At 40.5% G+C, this 19,177-nt stretch overlaps 1 protein-coding gene across 2 annotated transcripts in view; it reads right to left on the bottom strand.

Annotated features, from left to right (window-relative positions):
* DERA (deoxyribose-phosphate aldolase) overlaps positions 1 to 19,177 on the bottom strand; it is a 111,236-nt gene that overhangs the window by 60,775 nt on the left and 31,284 nt on the right. The window contains exons 2-5 of one of the 2 annotated variants that reach the window (XM_043881379.1): positions 15,345 to 15,442; positions 13,729 to 13,876; positions 10,830 to 10,925; positions 6,003 to 6,137 (exon numbers count right to left, since the gene is read on the bottom strand). In XM_043881379.1, the coding sequence (XP_043737314.1) occupies positions 6,003 to 6,137; positions 10,830 to 10,925; positions 13,729 to 13,876; positions 15,345 to 15,442 (477 nt within the window). The remainder of the gene's footprint in view (positions 1 to 6,002; positions 6,138 to 10,829; positions 10,926 to 13,728; positions 13,877 to 15,344; positions 15,443 to 19,177) is intronic. The other variant, XM_043881380.1, reaches the window with a different exon arrangement.

The following is a 19,177-nucleotide window of genomic DNA, read 5'->3' as shown; positions in this document are numbered from 1 at the left end:
GACTTTGAATGTTTGCTTATATGAAACTAATCAATGAAAAGCATCATTTCATGGGGAATAATTTTAGTGGGGAAATGGAATGTAGGGTTCCCAAGTCAGACAGACTCAGGTCCCCCACTCTGGAGATTTAGTCCTCAGCACAGGTAATGGCCAAAATCAGTGTAGACAGGAGGTTTCCAAAAAAGTGTGCAGGGCCTGAGAAGTTGAGAGTTTGCTGGGACAGAGCCCGAGGATCGACACTTCAGTGAAGACAGGGGAGGTGGAGGAGCTTGCAACAAGACATAGGAGGCATCAGAAACACAAAGGAAAACCTGAAGATCGAGGAATCAGCAAAGCCGTGACAAGAGAGTGTTTCCAGGAAGAAACTGTCCCTTGTGTCAACTCTTTCTGGGCCACAGAACTAAATGACCGAAGAGTATCCCCAGGCACAGCAAGATAAGAGGCCACTGGTGTCTTGGAAAAAACAAATTCAAGGGAACAAGTAAACATGACTATTTTAAGAATTTCAGCCATGAAAGGGAGAACAGAAAGGGAGACTAAGCTGGGGATGAGCAGGAATAGAGCCAGTGGGCTTTTCTTTTAATGTAGGAACTTTTGGATATCTGCTGGGATGCTGATGGGAGGAAAGAGCAGACACTGGCGGAGGCCACGGGAGAAAAAAATGGCACATAAAAGGACTAAGGTCATGAAACTATGAGAAGAGGTGAGAGTCTCAGAGCAGCTGGGGAAGTGAACACAGGAGGAGGAAGAGGAGAAGGAAAAGGGGAGCAGAGGACTTTGAGGAAGTTCCTGCCTAACAGATGTATTTTCTCTGAGAAGTAGTAAGAAGGTCATTTGCCAAGACTTAAGGAGCCTCAAGGTGGTGGAGGGTGTCCCAGGTGGCACTAGAGGTAAAGAACCCACCTGGCAAGGCAGAAGATGTAAGAGACGTGGATTCGATTGCTGAGTTGGGAAGGTCTCCTGGAGAAGGAAATGGCACCCCACTCCAATATTCTTGACTGGAGAATCCCATGGACAGATGAAGCCTGGTGGACTATAGCCCATAGAGTCACACAGAGTTGGACACGACTAAAGTGACTTAGCATGCATGCAAGGTGGGTGGAAAAGTTAAAAGTTTGAGGAAGTAGATTTTATCTATTTTTCTGACTTGAGTCATTTTTTCAAATCTGTATTGAATTTGTTACAATATTGCTTCTGTTTTGTTTTGGTTTTTTGGCCACAATGCATGTGGGATTTTAACTCCCTGGCCAGGGAATGAACCCATACCCCCTGCACTGGAAGCTGAAGTCTTAACTATTGCACCACTGGGGAAGTCCTGAGGAAGTAGATTTTAAATGACCACCAAAGTGAATCCAAGCAGAGGAATAGCAAGTCCTTCTCATATCTCCCCTCTGAGTTCAGATCCTAAACTGTGAACCCCTGTGACCATGAGAAATGGTGAAGATACACTCTGAATGGCCAGGTTTTAAAAATGGGATTCTTTCTCTTGTGCTTTAACCAGTATCCTCCACACCTTAGTGCAAAGAGAAGAGGGACCTAGATTGGAATGTCTAACAGTCTCATAGACACCTCCATCAGCAAATTCCAAGAAATCGATGATAGGTTCATATTTTAGAAAACAGCTAATATTAAAACATGACACTGAAAAACACAGTATGTAATCAAATTCTGAACTGAAATTAAGACAAAATATTGCAGTGAAAAAGGGCCCAAGACGTTTGCAGGCTTCTCGTTAGAATTAAATTTCTAGTATTCAATGGTCCTTTTCAATTTGTTTGGGGTCAAGAGGTTATTAACACCATAGAAAGAGTTAATAGAAAAGTATGGTCTGGGACAAAGATATGTTATTATATTTTACATGAATGTCTCTTATTGGGAAATTATCAGTTCTTAAAAACAACCATTCCTGCTTCATTAAGGGAAAGCCAATTACATCAAATCTCATCTCCTATTGTATTTGATTTTCCAATTAGTAGTATTCTAGAGACAGGAGCACAAGTCATAATACAATCTATACTTCTATGTCTATAATTACTTAATACAAGATAAAGAACACACAGTTTTTTATCCAACTAAATGACACAGAGTTTATTTCTAAATTTGCCCTAACCTAGTAGTTTTGCAGGAGATGTAAGAGACGTGGGCTCAGTCCTTGGGTCAGGAAGATCCCCTGGAGGAGGAAATGGCAACACACTCTAGGAACCCCATGGAGAGAGGAGCCTGGGGGGCTACAGCCTACAGGGCTGCAAAGAGTCAGAGATGACTGAGGCAACTTAGCACATAATGCTTACTCATTTTTTTTTTCCTACTCTAGCTTTAAATCTGAACTGAAAGCTGTTACAAGAAGACAAGCAGAATTAATATATAGGGACGAGGGACATCTACTTAAAACAAGCCATTTAAGCATGGTTGTAAACGCCCAAGGCACACATGACCCACAAGCCAAGGAACAAGAATCGAAAGCACAAAAAGATATTCGTGCACTGTCAAGAACTGAAACCTGGACTATCCTGGCAGTCCAGTGGTTAAGAATTCGCCTGACAATGCAGGGGACATGGGTTCAATCCCTGGTCCAGGAAGATCCCACCTGCCTCAGGGCAATTAAGCCCATGCTCCACAATACGAGAAGCCACTGCAGTGAGAAGCCCGTGACTACAACGAAGAGTAGCCCCCACTCACTGCAACTAGAGAAACGGCCACAAAAAAGCAACAATTACCCAGCAGAGCCAAAAACAGACAAACATATAAATAACGCAGAATCTGAAAAATAAAATATTGAAACCTGGCAAGGATTTTAAAATGTTGGTGGGTACAGATGGGAGTATCAGACAACGGGAACAAGCTGACATTTTTTCCTAGACCCTTCAGAAGTACTGTGGGCTTCCCGGGTAGCTCAGCTGGTAAAGAATCCGCCTGGAATGCGGGAGACCTGGGTTTGATCCCTGGGTTCTCCGCTGGAGAAGGGAAAGGCTACCCACTCCAGTATTCTGGCCTGGAGAATTCCATGGACTGTCTAGTCCATGGGGTCGCAAAGAGTCAGACACGACTGAGTGACTTTCACTTTCACTCAGAACTGCTGTACTAGTGACTGGATTCTCCTGGAACACAGTGATGCTCCCCAGAGGCTACGGAAATCTCTGAGACAACCTGCCCCATAGCTCATGGTCCAGATTGCTGTGCCTTTTGACTTCATACTTATTTTTATTTAAATGTTGCTATTGTTGTTTTGCCTCAACTGTTTTAAAAACTAATTATTTTGACTGGGTCTTCATTGCAACATGAGGGATTCTCTGGTCGCAATACACTACATTCTGTTGTTGAGGCATGAGGACTCTGGAGCGCATGGCCTTAGTAGCTGTGGTGAAATTGCTTAGTTATGGCCTATGGGATCTAGCTCCCTGACCAGGGGTCAAACTTGGACCGCCTGCTTTGGGAACATAGAGTCTTAGCCACTGGACCATCAGGGAAGTCCCCTTGCCTCAACTTTTGCTGTCAAGTTTTTTAAGATCGCATCCTACTTAGCTCATGTGGCACAGTCTCTTTCTGAACCAGTATTTCCCTCACTCCTTTCCACTTAGGCACAGAAATGTGTACCATCTAACGTATAAAGAATGAATGGAAACACAGTGAATATTCCAAGCCAAATGATAACATTTTCCAGCTTCACTGGCAGTCAAGTCTGACCATGGAACTGGCTTTGGGCCCATGAAGTGTAAGCAAAGATGGTGTGTGAGATCTAGAGACAGGACAAGTCCCTATTTCCTGTCGTCTGGGAGACAAGTGTAAGGGCTGGAGCTTCAAAATCCATTGTACACAATGGAGTGGTCTTGAGGCTGAGATCAGACACTATGATCTTTGGAAGCTGAAGGTAAAAGAAGCTCAGGTCTCTGAGAACTCTGAGGGACTACCACAATACTCCTGAAATATCTACACCTAGACTTTACGTGAGAGGGCTTCCCAAGTGGCTCAGGGGTGAAGAATCTGCCTGGCAATGCAGGAGACATGGGTTCGATCCTTGGGTCAGGAAGATCCCCTGGAGGAGGGCATAGCAACCCACTCCAGTAGTCTTGCCTGGAGAATCCCATGGACAGAGGAGCCTGGTGGGCTACAGTCCATGAAGTCACAAAAGAGGCAGACAGGACTGAGTGACTAAGCATGAACATAGATATTACATGACAGAGTAAATCCTTGAGCATTTAAACCACTGACTGAATCTTTGCTGCTGCCTAACCAAAAGCAATTTTTAATGGATAAACAATGGAATTAGAATTTACAGAAGATGAGCTAGATGGATTGATGGATAGAGTCTAGAGATACCTATGAGATATTGGTAAGTACAACAGTTAGGTTAAGGGAAAATACATTAAACATGATCCTATTTTTAATTCTAACTTTTTCACTTTTTACAAAAATATTTATTTTAAACTTTACAAAATGGTAGGAGTTGCATGTGTGTATATGTAGGGGAAATGGCTTTGAAAGTTGTGTACTGCAGTGTTATCAAGGGTTATTTGTAGGGGAGGAGATTAAGTAGAACACCTACTTCCTTTATTACTGGTTAACTACAAATTACCCTTGGTAATTAGAATAAAATATGCCATTTATTTGTTATCCACATAGCTAAAGAGACAATACATTATTCTGATTTTATCCTATGATTTCATTAAAATTTTTCAGTTAAGCTACATATTACAATGATTTTTTTTTTCTAAATACAGAATTGTACTTATTTTAGCTATCAACAATCTCTGTGCGGTAGGAAATGGCAATCTCCATGCTAGTCTTCTTGTCTGGAAAAACCTGGCAGGCTACAGTCCATGGAGTCAGAAAAGTCAACATGATTGAGCACATCCTACCTCCTTTGATTAAGTAATGTATCAATGCTATTAGTTCAGCTTCAGCAATTTTAACATATATACTGCAATAATATAAGATGTTAGTGATACAGGAGACTGTATGTAGGGGGGTATGCACAGAGGGTATAAGTTCAATTCAGTTCAGTCACTCAGTCGTGTCCGACTCTTTGAGACCCCATGAACCGCAGCACGCCAGGCCTCCCTGTCCATCACCAACTCCCGGAGTCCACCCAAACCCATGTCCACTGTGTCAGTGATGCCATCCTACCATCTCATCCTCTGTTGTCCCCTTCTCCTCCTGCCCCCAATCCCTCCCAGCATCAGGGTCTTTCCCAATGAGTCAACTCTTCACATGAGGTGGCCAAAGTACTGGAGTTTCAGCTTCAGCATCAGTCCTTCCAATGAACACCCAGGACTGATCTCCTTTAGGATGGACTGATTGGATCTTCTTGCAGTCCAAGGGACTCTTGGGAATTGTATACTTTCTGCTCAATTTTCCTGTAACTTAAAACCACTCTAAAAAATAGTCTATTATCTTTAAAAAAAAAAATCTCTAAGTATATAAAATATATTTAAGGCAGAAGTAAAATCAATTTCTTAAAAAAAGGAAATAGTTTGTTACTGGACTGGGGATGTCTTACTGTAATTGACTTGACAGTAAATCACAAATCTTGAAGGTGAATACATAATAAAATCCAAAGGAGCTATGTTCAAGAACAGGAGTAAAAACAGACTTGTAAACTAATCAATAATCCCACATCCTCAAAATCCACAAAGATTAACATAAGAAAGGGAAGTTTCCTCCAGCATATTAAAATAAACTCTGCATAAAATACTTGCCTGGGGTGATTTTTATACTGAGTAACAAAACAACAAAGAATAGAACAAAAGTTAATAATTCACTGCTTGGAAATAACTGATTCCTTAAAAGGGATCTAAAAAGTTCATGCAGGCGGGCAACTGCCCAGAGTTACGAGGGACAGGATGAGCAGTCTTAGTTGTGTTTTCTCCTCCATTCACCCTCTGATCTAGTGACTTGTAATCTAGAACAGTGACTTCCAAACCACGCTGCCTCTTTTCAGATCCTCGCCATCTGACTGACCAGGGAATAACTGAGTCTCTTCTTGGGTAAGCATGTGCACTTACCTTTCCACTGGCCTGTCAGCACCAAGGTCCTATTAATCACCACATCGATTTCCGTAGCTCCATCTTCCACGGCCAATCTGATCTCTTCTAATCGTGTTTTCAAATGAGTCTGTCCAGCTGGAAAGCCAGTGGCCACTAGCAGAGAAAGAAGGAAGGAAGGGAGAAAGGAAGGAAGAGAAGGAGGGAGACAAATTTCAGTTGGTCAGTATCTCGACAAAGAATTTCAGACCAAAAAACATCAGTGTTCACAAAAATAAACTCAAAATGGATTAAAGATCTAAATGTAAGACCAGAAACTATAAAACTCCTAGAGGAGAACATAGGCAAAACACTCTCCGACATCAATCACAGCAAGATCCTCTATGACCCACCTCCCAGAATATTGGAAATAAAAGCAAAACTAAACAAATGGGATCTAATGAAACTTAAAAGCTTTTGCACTACAAAGGAAACTATAAGCAAGGTGAAAAGACAGCCCTCAGATTGGGAGAAAATAATAGCAAATGAAGAAACAGACAAAGGATTAATCTCAAAAATATACAAGCAACTCCTGCAGCTCAATTCCAGAAAAATAAATGACCCAATCAAAAAATGGGCCAGAGAACTAAACTGACATTTCTCCAAAGAAGACATACAGATGGCTAACAAACACATGAAAAGGTGCTCAACATCACTCATTATTAGAGAAATGCAAATCAAAACCACAATGAGGTACCATTACACACCAGTCAGGATGGCTGCTATCCAAAAGTCTACAAGCAATAAATGCTGGAGAGGCTGTGGAGAAAAGGGAACCCTCTTACACTGTTGGTGGGAATGCAAACTAGTACAGCCACTATGGAAAACAGTGTGGAGATTCCTTAAAAAACTGGAAATAGAACTGCCATATGACCCAGCAATACCACTTCTGGGCATACACACTGAGGAAACCAGATCTGAAAGAGACACATGCACCCCAATGTTCATCGCAGCACTGTTTATAATAGCCAGGACATGGAAGCAACCTAGATGCCCATCAGCAGATGAATGGATAAGGAAGCTGTGGTACATATACACCATGGAATTTTACTCAGCCGTCAAAAAGAATTCATTTGAACCAGTCCTAATGAGATGGATGAAACTGGAGCCCCTTATACAGAGTGAAGTAAGCCAGAAAGATAAAGAACATTACAGCATACTAACACATATATATGGAATTTAGAAAGATGGTAACGATAACCCTATATGCAAAACAGAAAAAGAGACACAGAAATACAGAACAGACTTTTGAACTCTGTGGGAGAAGGTGAGGGTGGGATGTTTCAAAAGAACAGCATGTATACTATCTATGGTGAAACAGATCACCAGCCCAGGTGGGATGCATGAGACAAGTGCTCCGGCCTGGTGCACTGGGAAGACCCAGAGGAATCGGGTGGAGAGGGAGATGGGAGGGGGGATCGGGATGGGGAATAAGTGTAAATCTATGGCTGATTCATATCAATGTATGACAAAACCCACTGAAATGTTGTGAAGTAATTAGCCTCCAACTAATAAAAAAAAAAAAAAAAAAAAAATCAGTGTTCAGACCAAAGTATAAATGACACTTTTGAACTTCATGCATACCTTACAAAGTGAACTGTGAAGAAACTAAATGCGATCTCATATAGCACTGACATTAGGATAAATACTAGTGGTATATCTTTTGGAAGATCTGAAATTAAGCTGCTGGCAGAGATGCTAATGGGGGAGCTTTAGGAAAATGGTGATTAAGAAGCTATGTCATCATCACAGTGATACTCATAAAGTAGTAGCAGTAGCCCTGTGGATGGACACTAGTTAATTACGGAGCCTACTCTAGACCAAGTTGGCTATCACTGTTATGACTTATTCATATTTATAGCTGTTGCAACCAAATGGAAATACAGGTTCCATCCACTGCCCATCTTCAAATGAACAGTCAAGCAGATGAGGACAAAGGGGAGATACTGCATGATGGAAAAGCACCTAATTAGCCCACAAAACTGGAGCAGCGGTGAAGAACTGGGCCAAGTATAAAAGTGAAAGTGAAAATCACTCTGTCATGTCCAACTCTTTGCGACCCCATGGACTATACAGTCCATGGAATTCTCCAGGCCAGAATACTGGAGTGGGTAGCCTTTCCCTTCCCCAGGGGATCTTCCCAACCCAGGGATCAAACCCAGGTCTCCCATATTGAACAGAAGGAAAATAAAAACACAATGACACTTTTGGAAAAAGTATTAACATTTTTAACATGCTCATCACTGATTTCATTCTTGTGTTTAAAAGTAACCTTTCATGTTTCTTTGATGTTATTAAATTCTTTGGGTCTGCTACCTTAGAGGAAAGCATGTTTCCCTGTTGTATAAAGGAAAAGCTGAAGTGATTGAACCTAATGAAAAATATTAAAAAGCAGAGGTAATGCCTTGCTGACAAAGGTCCGTCTAGTCAAAGCTATGGCTTTTCCAGTGGTCATGTATGGATGTGAGAGCTGGACCATAAAGAAAGCTGCGTGCTGAAGAATTGATGCTTTTGAACTGTGGTGTAGGACAAGACTCTTGAGAGTCCCTTGGACTGCAAGGAGATACAACCAGTCCATCCTAAAGGAGATTAGTCCTGAATAGTCATTGGAAGGACTGATGCTGAAGCTGAAACTCCAATACTATGGCCACCTGATGTGAAGAACTGAGTCATTGGAAAAGACCCTGATGCTGAGAAAGATTCAAGGCAGGAGGAGAAGGGGACGACAGAAGATGAGATGGTTGGATGGCATCACTGACTCAATGGACATGAGTCTGAGCAAACAACCTGAGCTGGTGATGGACAGGGAGGCCTGGCATGCTGCAGTTCATGGGGTCGCAGAAAGTCAGACAAGACTGAGCGACTGAACTGAACTGAATGAAAAATGAAAAGTGATTAAGGTGAAGCTGCCAAATACTTCAGGAATCTTCATGAATAGGCTCTATTAATATATAAATACTGCATACTTTGTTTCTCTTGATGTGTCCCTAACAAAATAAATTAATGATCTTCTCAGCTTCCTTCTTTAAACCACCAGGATATCCCTCTAATATCTTTTAAAAGGAGAATCTAATTTAATATCTATCTATCCATTTGTAAACACACACACACAGGGAAGCATTCAGGAGGACTTTCCCCTCCTTCATGCCTTGTTTTCCTACTGCATCTTTCTTTAAGTCAGTAACTCTTGAACATACCCTCTTTTATCATTCAGGTTTGGGGGTGGCTCTTGTCATCTCCCACAAGTACTATAACTCCATTTTAATCCCCCTTAATTTATCCACTACCATCCCCTAACTTATTACATTATGAAGTAGATCACGGCATTCTCTACTTAACATCTCTTGGTATCTTCCCCATCAACAAAATAAAACCCAAATACCACAGCCTGCTAAGGTTTCCCCATGCGGTCTGGCCCCCACCTACCTCTCCAGCTTCAACTCCCCAGCTCTCCCTTCGTCCTACCGTAGGAAGCAACACCTGCAAACTCATTTCAGTTCCCTGAACGCACTTCTGCACTTTCACGCATGCTAGCTCCTCTGCTGGAAATGCCACTCCTTAGCTTGCATGGGTGCTAAGTCGCTTCAGTCGTGTCCGACTCTTTGCGACCCTATGGACCACAGCCCGCTAGGCTCCTCTGTTCACTGGATTCTCCTGGCAAGAATACTGAAGTGGGTTGCCATGCTCTCCTCCGGGGAATCTTCCTGACCCAGGGATCGAACCAGCTTCTCTTGTATCTCCTGCATTGGCAGGTGGGTTCTTTACCACTAGCGCCACCTGGAAAACCCACTCCCTAGCTTATCCACTCTCTAAACATCTCCTTATCCTTAAGACCCAATGCAGTTACATCTCTTTGATGCAGCCCCTTACCCTCTGAGCGTCACCATCCTCTGCAGAATAAATCACACTGCACTCAGAGTTAAAACTGTATCTTCTGCATAGTTTTATTATTATATTTTACAAAAAAATTATGTGTCCTACATTATGATTTTTTTTTTTTTAACTTGACAATTCCTCCTTCACAACTGAATTTCCTTTAAGGGCGAACCTGCATCTCCTGCACTGGCAGGCAGATGCTTTTACCACTGAGCCACTGGGAAAGCCCACGGCTCTGTAGTCTTAGGAATTAATATCATGTCTGCTACTCAACAGGCAACTGACAAATATGAAAAGAATGAATAAATACAATCAATTAAATAGACAAGACTGGTTAAAATCATAATATAAAACTATATGGGATTTCCCAAGTGGCTCAGTAGGTAAAAAATCTGCCTGCCCATGGAGAAGATGCAGGAGAGGCAGGTTAGATCCCTGGAGAAGGAAAAGGCAACCCACTCCAGTATTTTTGCCTGGAAAATCCCAGGGACAGAGTGGCTGGTGGGTTACAGTCCATGGTGTTGCAAAGAGTTGGAAATGACCGAGCACAGTACAGCAGCATAAAATCACATAGACAGGGACTTCCCTCGTGGTCCAGTGGTTAAGAATCCGCCTCGCAATGCAGGGGACACGCGTTTGTCCCTGGTGTAGGAACTAAGATCCCACATGCCTCAGGCAATGAACCCACACACCACAACTACCGAAACCCACACACCCGGAGCCTGCGCTCTTCAACAAGAGAAGCCACTGCAGTGAGATGCAACTAGAGAGTAGCCCCGCTCACGGCCAACTAGAGAAAGTTAAAGTGCATCAGTGAATATTCAGCACAGTCAAAAATAAATAAAATAAAGTAACTGCGCAGATAATACCCCAAGGTGTCTGAGTTGAAGGGAAACACACTGAAAAAGCGACCAGAGAAAGCACAGACGTTACCTGATGCCACTGGGATGTCACAGCCTGCAGCCTTTAGAGCTTTCACTGCATCACACACGCGGGCAGGATAAACGCAAACAGCAGCAGTGGTGATGCCTATGGAGAAAGGAGGCATGACGGCCTACTTCACGTGAAGTTCAAGCCACACAATATGCTTTTAATTATTATTTATACTTCAACATTGGCAGAAATAAAAATCAGAGAAAAAGTAATCCTCCTACGACATTGCAACAAATTAAAAGGCTTTTACTTTCCACATTCCCTTCTAGTTCTTGACAACATGGATCATTTTCTCATCCTTAGAGAATAAAATATTTTTAATACATTGTTCCTGGGGGTTAATACAGTACCATTTGTTGAAAAAATATCCTAAATGGTAAACTTCGTGGCTTTGACTCAAAGTGTTTTATTTCATGTAGATAACAAAATCTAAGTTTTTACCGGGTTCATACAGGACAGTAGATGAAGAAAACTATAAGTGAACCTTGCAAGATAGTACAGGCAGACCTAGGAGATAGTGCAGGTTCAGTTTCAGATCACCAAAATAAAGCAAGTATCACAATAAAATGAGTGACAGGAATTTTTTGGTTTCCTGGTGCATATAAAAGTTATGGCTACCCTATATTGTAGTCAATATTAAATGTACAAGAGCATTATCTTTAAAAAGTACATACCTTAAAGTTAAGGTATGTACTTTTTAAAAACCTAATGCCAAATAATTACAATCAAAGATCACTGATCACAGATGACCATAACGAGTATTACAATAACGAAAAAGTGTGCATTACTGAGACAATTATCAAAATATGACAGAGACAAGAAGTCAGCAAATGCTGTTGGGAAAACAATGCCAACAGAGTTGCTCAATGTAGGGTTGCCACAAACCTTCAATATGTAAAACACACAGGGTCTGCCAAGTGCAATAAAACAAGGTATCCCTGCACTGCAAAATGACATGTCACTAATCCTATTCTCTCTTTTGTAGAAAATAATAAAATCTGGATCTGGAGCCCCCAGTCTGAGGAATAAGCTCTTAAATTAAAAAATCAAAGAGACACTATAAAACTGTAGTATAAGACTCATATAAAGCTGCTGCTTTTAAGTGTTATAAATGGCAGATGTTTTATTGTCAACATAAAAGAAACATACTAAATAGTTTAACTGGACATGGAACAACAGACTGGTTCCAAATAGGAAAAGGACTACGTCAAGGCTGTATATTGTCACCCTGCTTATTTAACTTATATGCAGAGTACATCATGAGAAATGCTGGGTTGGAGGAAGCACAAGCTGGAATCAAGATTGCTGGGAGAAATATCAATAACCTCAGATATGCAGATGACACCACCCTTATGGCAGAAAGTGAAGAATTAAAGAGCCTCTTGATGAAAGTGAAAGAAGAGAGTCAAAAAGTTGGCTTAAAGCTCAACATTCAGAAAACTAAGATCATAGCATCCAGTCCCATCACTTCATGGCAAATAGATGGGGAAACAGTGGCTGACTTTATTTTTCTGGGCTCCAAAATCACTGCAGATGGCGATTGCAGCCATGAAATTGAAAGACGCTTGCTCCTTGGAAGGAAAGTTATGACCAACCTAGGTAGTATATTAAAAAGCAGAGACATTACTTTGCCAACAAAGGTCCGTCTAGTCAAGGCTATGGTTTTTCCAGTGGTCATGTATAGATGTGAGAGTTGGGCTATAAAGAAAGCTGAGAGCTGAAGAATTGATGCTTTTGAACTGTGGTGTTGGAGAAGACTCTTGAGAGTCCCTTGGACTGCAAGGAGATCCAGCCAGTCCATCCTAAAGGAGATCAGTCCTGGGTGTTCATTTGAAGGACTGATGTTGAAGGTGAAATTCCAATACTCTGGCTACCTGATATGGAAAGCTGGCTCACTGGAAAAGACCCTGATGTTGGGAAAGATTGAGGGCAGGAGGAGAAGGGGACAACAGAGGATGAGATGGTTGGATGGCATCACCAACACAATGGACATGGGCTTGGGTGGACTCCGGGAGTTGGTGATGGACAGGGAGGCCTGGCGTGCTGCGGTTCACGGGGTCGCAAAGAGTCGGACATGACTGAGTGACCGAACTGAAACTGAAATGCTATGCAGCTGTTTAGATCTATAAGTTATCTATTAACACAAACTATTTGTGAAAATATACCTGCATTGGGCCAATGCAGCATTAGTTGCATTCATTAGAGACAGGCACCTAGGAACCATTGAAAGATCCCTTCACGGTTTAGATCTGGCTTCTAAAACTAGCCCATTGAGGACCAAGGCACACTGTCCTCTCACCCTCCAGGTCTCAGTTTTCACATTTAGAAACAAGGGCATTAACTCTCAAAGTCTCCTCCATTTCTAAAATGTTGAGGTTCTAAACTTACGGCAACTTTAGAAAGTCCTTTCTTTCATGTACATGAAGAGAGTGAATATAACTTTTTTTTCAAAAGATCTAACCCAATATACAAGCTGGCACTATTTCCCATTTGTATTTTATTCTCAAAAGCATTTCATTTACTCACAGAAAATACTTTATGTATGAGATGTGATTATTAAGTAATGAGACTGGCTTTTTCACACGTGGCTAGGGAATCAGAATCATAGTATTTGAGTCACTAGACAGAAAATTTCCAAAACTGAAGAACTGGAACGAAAAATAAAGAAACTCAATACTTGCAACTTTAATCCATGATGGGAAAGAACTGACCTAAAAATGAGACTCAGATTCTCTCTCTGCTGTTTTTCAGAGAAGAATCTCAATTATTATTAGAATTATTACAATTCTATCACAGATTTTATTGTTACTATCATTTCAGCATCCAAATCTTAAGTCTTCTTAGATTCAGTGATTGCTACTGTAAAAAAGGTAAACACCAGACAGACTGTACACATTACCTTTATCATGCATATTTAAAGCTTTTAAGAGGTCTTCCCGGATTGGATACTTGGCTTTATAACACAGCCTTTGAATGTTGGAAGCTGTGTCATCACCTGAAAGTGTAGTAAGATCTATACAGGTAACAGCCTTCAGGAGCCATGCAGCCTGGTTTGAAGAAAGTAAAAGCAAGTTTTAAAAAAAAATAAAATCTCCAATTCAGTTAGTTAGTAGAAAACCATTAGGTACATATGGGTGCTAAAATCTCATGTCTAGGGACTTTACTGGTAGTCTAGTGGTTAAAACTTCACCTTCTAAGGTAAAAAGGGGTTCAAATTCAATCCCTGGTAGGGGAGCTAAGATCCCATATGCCTTGGGGTCAAAAAATCAAAACATTAAAAAAAGAAAATACACTGTAACAAGGTCAAAAAAGACCAAAAGAAAAAAAAAGGTCCACATCAAAAAAAAATCTTTAAAAACAAACTGCTTTAAATAAAATAAAATCTCCTGTCTATGCTATTCTGAGGCATACATTCTGATGTGTTCAAGCTTAACCAAAAAGATGAATGTTACATAGAGTAAAATAAAAGGGGAAAAATAGCTTATAAACTTTTTTTCTTCCACAGATAACCCAAATGGAAATTCCTAATAGAACAAGTCTCCCCACATGTGACTTTTGCATCTCAACCACAAGGAGACTCAGAGGTGGGTTGCCATTTCCTTCTCCAAAGGATCTTCCTGACTCAGCACCGTGTCTTGCATGTCCTACATTGGCAGGTAGGTTCTTTACCATCGAGCAACCTGGGAAGGTTCTACCCTGATAAGGGAGAACTCGGGAACAAAAGTTTCAATCTTATATTAGACCTCCAGCCCTGGGACCTGGAATGAGACACAATAGAGTCTCTACTTTCTTTTTTTTTTTCCAGTTTAATCCAATTTCAATTTTAAAACAATATTCACATTTCACAACTCATTCAAATAAATTCCTTTTATCTTTTCAGTCAAATTATTTCTAAGGATGAGCAAAATGCAACCTATCACCCTAAAGGATTCAATCACGATATTTTGCCTCACTTGTGGAATGAACTCTGAATTCCCTTCAGTCCTGAGATGCATAGCATGTCTCTGGTTGGTACATACTGAAGAATATGCTGACCACCAGTACTTTACAAAACACCATTTTTCAAATTTTGAAAGATAATTTGGGAAAATTAATCGTACAGTAAACATGATGATCAAAGAAGATCAACTCTCATAACCTCAGGGCCTCCAACAACGGACCCACCAGGTTTAGGTGTTATGATTTTAAAATTAAAATAGAAGACAACCAAAGGTGTGTCTAAGAAACTGAATAAGTGTGTTGAGAAAATATGCCATTTAATTCACTCATGAATAAAGATGCCTCAAATTCATGTGCAGCTTCGCCACTCAAGAATGATAAGATTTTAACCTGTTTGGATAAACATGTTATCTTTCTCCAACCCATCTTCATCATATATGAATTATTAAAATAAGTCACGGACAGCTGCAATCTTTTAAGTTGAGATGCAGCTTGAGTGAAATTCAGTCTTGTGGCCTCAAGGGAAGAGATCAGGCCTGTAAACCAAGGGAGAGAGTTTTTAAGAAAAGCCCTTACCTGCCACTCCTTTTTCACAGGTCTACGAGCCTGGATTTGTTCTGCACGTCTTAGCACTGCCGGTTTATTCACCTGTATTTTGGAGATCCAGCTTAGGTCTAGAAGTAAAAAGAACAACAGTTTAAAACTTGAAGATTTTATTAAATACATTCACTTGTTTTTTACACAGTCCTCAAAAGGAAAGACTTATCAGTATCAAAACTTTTATTTACTTTTTTATTTTTTTAATTTTATTTTTTTAAATTTTTTTTTTATTTTGGCTGCATCTCATAGCATGTGGAATCTTGGATCCCTGACCAGGGATCGAACCCATATCCCCTGCATTGGAAGCACAGTCTTAACCACTGGACTACCAGGGAAGCCCAAAACTTTTTTTTAAAAGTTGTATTTCTTTTCCGCTCAACTATAAATAAATTTGTTGAAGGAAGCCCAGCCATGAAAAGTCCTACTCTGTGCAAAATCAAATACATTTGGAACTAGCAGACTCTGTACTGATTCATTACACAGATACCTAATGGTGGAGGAAAACGTGTTATTCATGTCATGGGCCTCATTTCTGCCAGCAGAGAGTCATTTGGGAGTGCCCAGTCCAGGAGAATGAATGGTTAATAAATACATAAATGAATTAACACGGGGGTTTAAAGGAATCCTTGATCAATAACCCCTCACTGATAAGATTAATATGTATTAGATGCTGATAGGATACCCCCATTCTTTCCTCAAAGGAGAATTTCTCAAAGTGTATTAGAAATTAGCGCATTAAAATAAAAAAAAAAGTCAGAAGAGGGAAAAGAAAAAACAAGCTGCTCAAAATTCTGGGAGAGGGACTTCCTGATGGTCCAGTAGTTAAGACTCCATGCTCCCCATGTAGAGGGCCGGGAGTTCAATCCCTGGTTAAGAAACTAGATCCTGAAGCCACAACTAAGACCCAGTGCAGCCAAAAACAAAAACAACAACAAAATTCCCACAGACATCTCTGTTGCTTCTGTTTTGAAATGCACTCTCCTATCTGTAGGGCTTCCCTGGAGGTTCAGTGGTAAAAAAAATCTGCCTGCCAACGCAGGAGACAGGAAAAGAGCGCTGGATCCCTGGGTCAGAAAGATCTCCTACAGGAGGAAATGGCAACCCACTCTAGTGTTCTGGCCTGAGAAATCCCATGGACAGAGGAGCCTGAAGGGCTACAGTCCATGGGGTTACAAACAGTCAGACTCAGCTGAGCAACTGAGCACACACAAACAGCTTGACAAATAAAATCTGCATATATTTAAGGTGTGCGTTTTGATAAACGTATACACTGTGAAAGAATCACCACAGTCAAGCTAATGAACATTACCTATTACTTCACACATTTACCATATTTTTTTCCTTTTCATGTATGCTGAGAACATTTAAGATCTACTCTCATAGCACATTTCAAGTATACAACACAGCACAGTTAACTATAGTCATTCTGCTGGACAAAAGATAAAAGGTCTTCAGGAATTCCCCATCTTGTGTAACAAAACTTTGTACCCCAGTTGCTTCTCATTAAAGGACTTTTGGATCTCCACAAGAGAAGTTGGGGCTGAAACACGAATACAATACCTGAGGACATTCCCCTTAAAAACTAATTTTTACTACAATTTCCCACCAACGATCAGAACCCACAAGGCTGGCTCTCACATGTCTCAGACACCACTCGCTAGAGGTCCTTGCAAACCATCTCTGGGAGAACGTAATAGGATCATTTCTCTCACAATATCAGCCTCCACTGCTAAAAATATCTTTAGTGGTCATAAAATCAGCCAGCCCCACAGTTAATCCAGCCACGGAATTTGCCTCTGTGACCTCCCATGATAATGAATTATACAAGTGACTATCCCATTTTATTAGCACTTAATTTGCTACTCTTTAATTTCATCAGATAACCCTTGTTCTCCTATTATGGGGTCTGGGGAAAAGAAAGGCCTGATTGGCCTTTGTTATGTCCTTCATAATTTTTAATATTTTATTCGAGTACCCTTTAGCATCTCCTTTCTCAGAGAAGTGATTCTAAGACACACAATCTCATCAGGACCATAGAAGTTTCTCTTAGGGGGCCAGGAAGGGTTTCAAGCACATGTGTCTTTGGGGAGAACAGGCATAAAGCCATAATTGGAAGGCGATAATACTCCTTTCAGAAAACACTTCCATGAAGAAAAATCCCAGTGCTCCTCTCAGTATGCCATTTCAGGGGCTTTCAGGCCCTTCTCTCAATTATAAATTTGTTCTTAAACACTCTTTTCACATTTTTTTAATCATTATTGTCTTTCTTACTTAAGTCTCCGTGGAGACAGACATCATTTCCCTGAAAACCGACACTTCACCTTTCCATAGCTTCCTCTTATGTTCATAGCTATTCCTGTACTTCTTCCCAATATTCCTAAAACGTGTAATACCAAATGATAACTCCACAAAAGGAGGTTTAGATTGTATTTTGATTTTATCTTTGCTCCTAATGGAGAAAAATACATGGTGATACTTCATCAGAGGCTTTCTCAAATTTGGAAAAGTAAGAAAGATTAAATTTCCCTATGTTTTCACTTCTCATTCTTTCTGGGTTTGTATACCTAATTGTACCACTAAATTTGTGCCTGAGTGGTTGTCCCCAAACAGTCAGTTCTTGAGATGCACTTCCATAGTATATTTTTAATCCCAGCATCTATTACAGAGTACCTCTTCCTATTGTAGGCACCCAGATGTCTGTTTTTCCTGTGTTGTTTATCTTCAGTTCTAATTTGCAACTTGCTAGCAATCAGTCAATGCCAAGCACAGAAATAGGTGCTCACTAAGCCCACCACATCACAGTAAATTTATTTTTTTACCTTAGACACTGAACAACTGAAGTATCAACTTCATTGTGTCTAGTCTTTCAACCTTAACCTTGGAAAAGGTTAGCTTTTTTTTTAAAAAAAGCCTTAGATGTCAATATATAGCTGATCCAGTCAAGTTCAGAAAATATTCAGTTTATATTAGCAAGAAGACTCAGCCTCACCCAGTTTCTACACCGTAAAGATATAAGACAGAGACTGTGCTAGGAGCTTCATTATTTCCAACAGGTGGGGTCTAAAATGAGTCTTCATTTGCAGGTTTAATCTAATATCCCAAAATATAAAATATATTTCTGTTGGTATATGTGCAAAAAAGTAATAGAATATGGACCAAATTGATAAAAATGTTTGTCTTCAGAGGTAGAATCAGTTAAGATTTTTGCTTTCCCATGCTTTATAGTTACATAATATTTAATTTTTTTTTTTTTTACTTAAAACTTTTTACAAAGAGCATGCATTACTTTATTGAACAGTAAAAGCAAAATATACCTAACTCTTTGGAATTAAGAGGTACTGACAGATAGCAGTGTGCAGGTTAGGAAGAAAGGAAGGGAGACTGAGTGGGTGAACCAGTGGGTGATGCTGCTGGAGCCCAGGCATCAGCACATGTAACATGTAACATGTCTCTGGGGCATTTCACACCTATACTTGCATGACCGATCCTCGGCCACAGAGCTCTTCCACAAAACCAACCTGATATGACTACAAGGTGCCAGGCAGATATGATAAGGTCAGATGCCACTTTTACTGCTTCCATAGAAAAGGTCACCAAAAACCTTAGCACCATGGTCACCAGACCTTATTATTATTATTATTATATGAACCGTATATGATATCAATGGGGCTTCCCCAGTGGCTCTGTTCATGGAATTCTCCAGGCAAGAACACTAGAGTGGGTTGCCATTTCCTTCTCCAGGGGATCTTCCTGACCCAAGGATCAAACTCCCATAAATTATGCATTCGGAATTAGGCTTTTTTATTTTT

The sequence above is a fragment of the Cervus elaphus genome, chromosome 22, assembly GCF_910594005.1.
Source record: "Cervus elaphus chromosome 22, mCerEla1.1, whole genome shotgun sequence".
NCBI classification, from domain to species: Eukaryota; Metazoa; Chordata; class Mammalia; order Artiodactyla; family Cervidae; genus Cervus; species Cervus elaphus.
The sequence above is the reverse complement of the archived record's forward strand: the minus strand, read 5'-3'. Positions and strand labels throughout refer to the sequence as shown.